Source organism: Mirounga angustirostris, unplaced genomic scaffold (assembly GCF_029215605.1).
Source record: "Mirounga angustirostris isolate CCGP_5_RB_7025 unplaced genomic scaffold, mMirAng1.0.hap1 SCAF_11, whole genome shotgun sequence".
NCBI lineage: Eukaryota > Metazoa > Chordata > Mammalia > Carnivora > Phocidae > Mirounga > Mirounga angustirostris.
In genome coordinates this window covers 68,278,101-68,286,326 of record NW_026991719.1, presented here as the reverse complement: position 1 = coordinate 68,286,326, position 8,226 = coordinate 68,278,101, and the positions used below count along the sequence as shown (strand labels likewise).

The 8,226-nt window shown below is 45.3% G+C and overlaps 1 protein-coding gene across 1 annotated transcript; it reads right to left on the bottom strand.

The window, feature by feature from the left end:
• Positions 1–2,281: 2,281 nt before the first annotated feature.
• Positions 2,282–3,367, bottom strand: POU3F4 (POU class 3 homeobox 4). Its single transcript, XM_045899359.1, has one exon. It carries the CDS (start codon positions 3,365–3,367, stop codon positions 2,282–2,284), a length of 1,086 nt encoding a protein of 361 aa, XP_045755315.1.
• Between the last annotated feature and the right edge of the window lie 4,859 nt (positions 3,368–8,226).

The following is an 8,226-nucleotide window of genomic DNA, read 5'->3' as shown; positions in this document are numbered from 1 at the left end:
GGTTTGAACCATAGCACTAACTGCAAAGGAAAAAAAAAATCAAAAAACCCCCAACAGTTGTAAAACACAAACTCAGTGTGGAAAAACAAAACAAACAAAAAATCTCCAGAACAAAAATCCAACTAGCAACAGAATGCAGTCTTGACAAAAAAAAAAAAAAAAAAAAAAAAAGGGTCCAGGATTTGATTTAACACATGTCCTTCAACCTGCAGCTGGGAGAGACACAGTGTGATGGACCAGAGGCCTGGCTGCCCATACTAGCTCAACTTCCACAAGGGGCCGTAGGCATTTTGGTCCTTAGGTAGTTTGAAGCTTTGTCTACCGAAGCTGCACCTGAAGGCCGGGCCAGGCAGCCAGCCCAGGCATGCTGAGCCCCCAGCCAGGTCTGGCGGGCTGTGTCTGGGTGTTGGGTGCTTGGCCCGCCCCGCACATGTGTGCTCATTGAGAATGAGGTGCTCCTGTGGACTTGGCGTGTAGACATGAGAGCGAGCAATAAAGCCACAGCAACTGCATTTTTTTTTTTTTTTTGGATCTCTACACAGCCTAGCGAGATTTTATGTAGGTTTTGTTGTTGTAAATAGTAATACGATGCACACAGCTATCTACACACACACATTTGCACTCGCAATCACGCACACACGCATACACACACATACAGAGATTAAAAAATCAAAATCAAAAACAAAAAACCCAGAAACCCAGCCGCCGGGGCGCTCGCTATCTAGCTTAATCATCGCTGTGGGCTTCTACCAGCTGTGCTTGTCAGAGGCATGGAGACGGCTTCCCGTGAGCCCACTTAGAGATAGCGATATATATATATTATATATTATATATATATATATATATATAAAATATATAATATATATATATATATGGGAGAAGAGGTGGTAACGAAGCTAGACCAGAACCCTTGTGACCTTTGCCAATCATTTCATAGTCGTTCTGCACGGAGCAGAGAGCACCTGTTTACCCACCCCACTCGCCACCCCTCCCCGACGGTTTCTCACTCAGGGAGCGGGCGGTGAACTGGAGGTGAACGGAACTGGGAGGCACTGAGTCTGTCGCCAGCATCTCCGGGTCGTCGTTCCCAGCGAAAGCAATCCTGTGTGAAGGCAAAGTCCTTCGCCTAGGAAGACGGAGGTGGGGTCGCGCTGGCGGTCCTGGTGAGGCACGGGACCTGGGGGGAGCTCTGAGTGCAGGCATTCCGGACCTCCGTAGGTACAGAGCCCTCTTAGCTACTCAGGCCGACCTCTTTTGTCGGGCGCCGCCGGCAAATCCTTCTCAGGCACCCGGATCTGCTCTGTAGAAGCCTGAGAGGACTCCACAGATCCGGGAGGGAGGGCAGAAAGCTTCAAAATCGCCTCTCCTACATCAGGGTACTTTGCAAACCCAATCGGCTTGCCTATTCCGCCTATCCTAGGCACTCTGCCCTCTGAAAAAATTATATATATATATATCTCCACTATCATCATCAACAACTCTATCCATTGTACCTCTCTTCTCCATACAGATTTAGGATAGGGGGTGGGTGGGTGGGTGGGTAGGCATCTCTTCCCCTCCTCCTCCCACCCCCTTCCCCTTTTTAAGCAATTAGAAAACCATCAGCTCAATGAAGGAATAATCATAATAGCAATAATAATGTGGAGTGGCCGATTAGATACAAATTATCTCACAAATATTGTGTACAGCTTGTAGTAAAACACCGCAGACATTTAGAAATGCTATAGAAGTTTTAAAAAATGCAAAACTAGTCTATTGTAAAACAGATTTCACCTGAAATACAGCTGCTATAACCAAGGCGCTGAAAGGTTATTCAGAGGCACACATCTGTCTTCCCACCCCCTCCCCCATCCTTACCCCACCCCCATGTTACCCCTCTCCTTGTTCTTCCAAGAGAGGAGCAACCAAACAGACCTTACTCAAAGTAAACAATATGTATTGATCAGCAGAAAAGGTTGGAGGAAACAGTTGCCCGGGCGGCAGGGTATATGAGTTCCCCGCCTGGACTGCTTAACGCAACTGTGTATTAGCATTGAGAAGCCTGAATGCGTGTGTGAGTGTGTTTCCTTTCTTAATATAAGTTAGAATCCCCTATTTTGAAAAAAAGAAAAAGAAAGAAAAACGATGGGGAGAGAGAGAGAGAGAAAAGAGCCCTATCTAGATATCTAGATATTGCTATGTCTCTGGATAGCAATAATAAAGCTGAAGTGAAAGGAAGAGAGTGGGAGAGAGAATTCCGCGCTGCTCCCAGTGCGGCCGGCCGCTTTCTTGCTTCCTGCAGTCAGAGATCGTGGCAGGACGTGTCTGTTTTCACGGTGTGCGAATAAACCTCATGTGGCTGCTGATCCCCTGGTGGAGTCATTCTTTTCTCTTTCTGTCTTCGATTACAGAACCAGACACGCACTACTTCTTTCTCCAACTGGAGGCTGTCTGCCAGCGAGGAAATCTCCTGCGCGGCAGGCTTGGGACACTTGAGGAAATGAGTTTCCAGTACGCCCTTGACACTCACCTCGATGGAGGTTCGCTTCTTGCGCTTACGGCCCTGAGCGGCGATTTTGTCAATGCTGGTCGGGCTCCCTGTTGACGAATCAGCCTCCTCCAGCCACTTGTTCAGCAGCGGCTTCAGCTTGCACATGTTCTTGAAGCTCAGCTGCAAGGCCTCGAACCTGCAGATAGTGGTCTGTGAGAACACGTTGCCGTACAGTGTGCCCAGCGCCAGCCCCACGTCGGCCTGTGTGAAGCCCAACTTGATTCTTCTTTGTTTGAACTGTTTGGCGAATTGTTCCAACTCATCCGAGGTTGGAGTCTCCTCGTCTGAGTGGTCCTGGCAGTGGTGCGAACCTAGGTCGCTGTGGTCTGGGGGATCTCGGAGCACGGGGTGTAGACTCTGTGCAGAGGCAGAGGTTGGCGGTGGGGTGAGCCCTCCGTGCTCCAGCATGCCGCTCACTGTGAAGCCAGGCTGCGAGTACACGTTAAGGGGTTGGCCGCTGGACGTGATGGACGGGTTCGGAGCCGGGCTAGCCCCCCAGGCATTCGGATGGTTAGTGTGCGGAGAGTGGTGGGCGACGTGCGGTGAGCGGTGATGGATGATCGCACCCAGCTGTAGGTCTTCGCGCCCGGGCTTCACGTCCTGCTGGTCCAGAGGGTTGGTGGCCAGTGTGGAAGACCATGGGCCTCCATCGCCCAGACTGGTCACCCAGTGATGACCGAGAGGATGCCCATTGCTAGGAACTCCCTGCAAGTAATCACTTTGGAGAAGTTTCTGAGGATTTCGGAAAGGACTCCCCTGCTGCATGCCCGAAGAGTCCGCATGGACTAGGGAGCTAGAACTGAGAATGCTGTAGGGATTCGAGGCAGCTGTGGCCATGGTCGATGAGGATCCCCTACTAGTTATAATGTAGCAAAGGGAGCAGCTTCAGCCTTTGACATCTACGGTGCGGGGTAGCCAAAGCCGCGAGAGCGAGTTACCGGCAGGCTCTGTGGCCAATTGCAACACGTTTCGGCCTGGCCAGCCACGGGCTCGGCCAATGGAGGCACGGGAGGCCGGGCTAACTTTCCAAATTAGGGTGGCGAAGCACTAGAGTTTCAGTGAGACCCGAGCAGGAAGTAAATCAATCTTTCAGCTCCATTGGCTGCCTCGCGCTGAGTGGCGGCAGCTCATTTGGTTAACCCTACCCTCCCCCCCCACCCCCCGCCCCGCGACTTCGTGCATGTTTGTAGTAGAGGGGGACGTATAAGAGGGAAGTGTTTTTGTATATGTTTGCGGGGGGTGGGGGGGTGGATAGGGGGTGAAGTAGCAAAATGGTTTTAGAATTCGTTTTGTATTATTTAGATTAACCGAAATAGAGAAAGAAAAAAATATATTAAGAAAGCAATATAACCAGTTTAAATGTCATCTAGATTTCAGTGGATTGGGATTTTTATCAAATTCATTTAGCGTTCTGGGTTAGTTGTGTGCAGGGGACTGCAAACCAAAATCTTGCTACAAACTTTGAGCAAAGGAACCGCTTTTTGATAGGACCCTAACTCTATAAGACTGAAGTCCATGATTCCAATAAGAACTACTTCGACTTGTTTTATTTCATTTTATCGTTTATGAGAAACTCAATACCAAGGTCAGAAAGCATCTAAGAAAGAAATGTCCAGCTTCTTCTGAAAAGTTTTGTTTAAGGCGTGAAGAACTGGAAGATTCTGGGAAAATCTAATGTGATAAAAGTAAAATCAAATGTGATACTGACAAAATTCAGTTATTTTGAAGTTTGCCTTCCAATCCACTTGGTCAATTGGAAGACTTGCTTTTTATTACTGCTCCATGTAGGCTCCCATCAGCGGTCCCACAACTTCTTTCAGAGGCAATGCTTGCTGAAATGGGGAGCCCTCCCTCACACTCACCCCAGACACTCAGCGGACCCACTCTCAATAGGTACATAAGAGAACGTTCATGATTACCGCGCCGAATGCTGTCCCCTGGGAAAATTTTTAACAAGTACTGCTCTCCCCCTCCCCATCCCAGACAAGTTGAAGTAAATGGGAATCATTTAGTGTGCCCTGAAAATTCAGAGAGAGAAAGTGATGAGAGATGAGAGATGGCGGGCTGTTTGGCATTAAGTACCCACCCCCCCTACACACACACACACACACACACACATCCCCATCAGCTTGAATTTGCTTTCAGCTTGGGAGGACAGGACTGTTTTCACAATTTGGTTAGAGGAAACAAGAAAGACTTGTACTCCTAAGCTTTTATAAGTTAGGGAAAGGCAAGTCCCCTGTACTCCACAGCCCTGTGAAAAGACATTGCTTGTAAGCTGAGTGGGGTGAAAATGCAAAGATTTTAGATTTGCTCTAGCCGAGAAAAGGCAACATGGGATACCCAGCTGGATTTCTGAAGTAAAAAAAAAAAAAAAAAAAATGACGTTCCATTGCATAATTTCGAAGGTAACCTAGCTGCGTAATTATATTTGCACTTACAGAAGACAGCATCAGAGTTCCCTTATTGGTTTGAAATTCCATTAAATATATTGCAAGAGCTCCTAGGTTTAGCTTGATTTAAATTTGCATACATTTTCATATATTTAGCAGAAATAAAAGAAGGCTTGCAGCTACCAGAAAGTCATTAAGGCATTAGTTTCTCTAAGAAGACAGATCTGAAGAAAATGCAAGAAAATGAGAAAAAAATAAAAACAAGGTGAGCTTATTCTGCCATTCCTTTATATAGATAAAGAGCATGTATTTCCTGTGAAATTAGTAATTTCTTATGAGAGCAGAGAGTGATAGGAGTTTATATTGGTAAATGTAAATTGTGTCTATTAAGCAGGAAAACCAAGCGTCTGGTTGAGATCTATTTCTTCCTCTCTCTCTCTTAAAAAAAAAAAAAAAAAAAAAAGGATAAACACTTAGTAGTTATTGGCAGAGATGATAATTTGCCATCTTCTCCCCCTCCTCCTTCTCATTGAAATTGTGGTTTCCTTTGCTGGTGTCCTATTATAAAAGTTTATCTGCTTTTAACCTAGAAATTGTTTGATTGTTTTTTTCCTTTCCTTCTCTTCCTCTGCCTCGTCCTTCCCCCCCTTCCCTTCCCTTCTCTTCTCTTTCTGTAGAAGAACGTCTTTTCTTTACTGCCAACTAACTGCGTGTATCTTCCTTTGTAAGAATACAATCTCATTTGTGCCTGAACTTTAGCTTCCTGAAGAAAAAAGTACTTGTTAAAATCAAACAAAAATAAGTTTTCAGGTGCTCTGTTAGGCTTCCTGTTCAAGGGTCCATTTGCTAATCTATATCACGTCAGTTTAGAGGTCAGAGGGAAGCACATTGAAGGAACCATACAGGCAAAAAGATCATGATCATTGCCATGTTGTTACAATGGTGTGTTCCCCACCCCCACCATTGCAGCTGCATTTGGGTGAAAGAATTACTAATCTTAGTCTAGCCATTCAGGGAGTTAAAGGAATTATCAATTTATAATGCTTTTACATGGAGAAAAAAGGGGGTCTTTTTCCAATTCTGACTTGCCTGAATTCTTATCATCAACCTTCCTCTAGCCTTTGGCCTCTAATCTGGGCAACCAATTTTGCCAGGCATTCAAAAGTGGTTCAGACCATGCCAGGAGCCTTGGGAGGGGCAGCTATCCGGAGGAGGTATCTGCATCCAGTGACAGGTTTTTCACACCTTTGTTCTGCTGTCCTTTAAAGTAAGAAAAGCTTTTGACAGAGCAAAAACCAACGTAGTCATCTTTCTTTCTTTTCCTTTTCTTTTTTTCCCCTTTCCTTTCCTCTCTCTCTCTCCTTCCTTCTTCCCTCCCTCCCTCCCTTCCTTCCTTCCTTCCTCCTTCCCTCTCTCCCTCCTTTCCTTCCTTCCTTCCTTTCTTCCTTCCTTCCTTCCTTCCTTCTTTTAAAAATAAGTTCCCATTAATATGGATACTGCCTAATTCCGGTGCAGTCCCATCCTCTAGCAGCTGTAATAGAATCTTCTCTTGCATGTAAGATGATTTGTTTTTTGAAGAAAATATCTGCATATAGTAAAATCTTCTTGCAGCTCTAACTAATCTACTGGAGAGGTTTCCTTCGCCCTCTCCTGTCAGTCTAACTTCCCAAGTGTAACAGATGCCGCTCTCAAGCGCTCCTTTCTGTGGCTTCTCTTTATTCAGCCTTGCATATTTCTCCCCATGATCTGGGTTTCCATAGAGAGAGGAATAAAAGGGGGGACCATGGTCACAAATCCCCTGCACCATGCAAAATAAAAGAGCCTCATTCAATAGACGACCCCGTCTGGACATGGGAGAGAAATAAGTACATGTGAAGCTACTGTTGCAAAGAGCTGGTAACTTATTTTTCATAGACTGATTTTGCCTTAAACTCAAAGTTACCACTGATAAACTGCTCTCTTGGGTAGTTGGGCCAAATACACAGCTTGGTGTTCTTTTCATCCTGATCTTGAAGTCTACTGTGGCATCCTCAGATCTGATGTACCCCCCTCTATAATTATGGTTTGAATATAATAATCACTCTCCCGCCCTATGAGGTTGGGGTAGCTAAAAGCCATCTTGAAGGGGAGTCTAACTTAAAAATGGAGGAACTGTAATTTTTATCAAGTCCACACACCTATCTCCAGCAAGGAAGAACAGGTTTTGATCTCTTGCTATGCCAGTACACAGCACAAACTTCATTCTTCCTTAGGTTGCCTTCACACCCAAATTTGCCACTCCACCCTACCCATTATTGTTCTTGTTTTCTAAGAGGGAAATTCCATTAATTTCTGAAAGCAAGTCAGATTCGTTTGATTTATTTGTATGTTCATTCATTTATTTGTAACCTGGGGGTTCACTGTGACTCTCTTTCCTCACAAAATTTAAGGATACATGACAACTCCTGAGTGTCTTCCCAGACATTCCCGGTCCCTTTGGAAGCAAGGAAGGACTCACAAAAGAAATTAAGCAGATTAATGTGGTTTAAGTTACACTCCCGTGTTAGCACGGGAGTTTGGTTGCAGCTGGGCAATCTATGCCCAGGTTCATTCCGAAATGGAGATTATGCCTCTTGTAGATTTCATAAATGAGTGTAGATTATGAAGCATTCTCATTATCTGTACAAATTGGAGAAGGGGGAGATGGTCTGGGGCTGATGTCTGGGGTGAGGATCAGGAAGGAAGTCCAAAAGGCCAGATTTAAATGTATATAATACAGCATGAATTTCCAGACAGTAGGACATGGCACATAGGTGTGACCTTAATATTGAAAACTTCATCTTCAACACAAGTCCACTTTGAAAATAGGATTACTTAGTTTGGGTTTGGAAGGGACAAGTACACATTTTCTTTTTTATAACCTGGAGCTCATAAGGGAAGGGAAACGATTGGACAGATTCTGAAAGCAACAGAGAAAGAAGCCTTTTTCTTAGAATCTGCACTTTGAGCTCATTAGAGGTTCTCAGTGTGAGTCACAGCTGCCCTTCAGAGCAGCAGCTTACTGTAGCTCCTCTTACAGTTGTTGTTATTGTTCTTCTTCCTCCTCCACTGCCTTCCTCCTCCTCCTCCTCCTCTTCTTCTTCTTCTTCTTCTTCTTCTTCTTCTTCTTCTTCTTCTCCTCCTTCTTCTTTTCTTCCTCCTCCTCCTCCTTTTTATCCTCCTCCTCCCCTTCCTCCTCATTCTCCCCTCCTCCTTCTTCTTGACAAACTGTGTGGGGGAAGGTAAAGGGGCTCAAATATTCTGTGAGAATCTTTAAAAAATTAG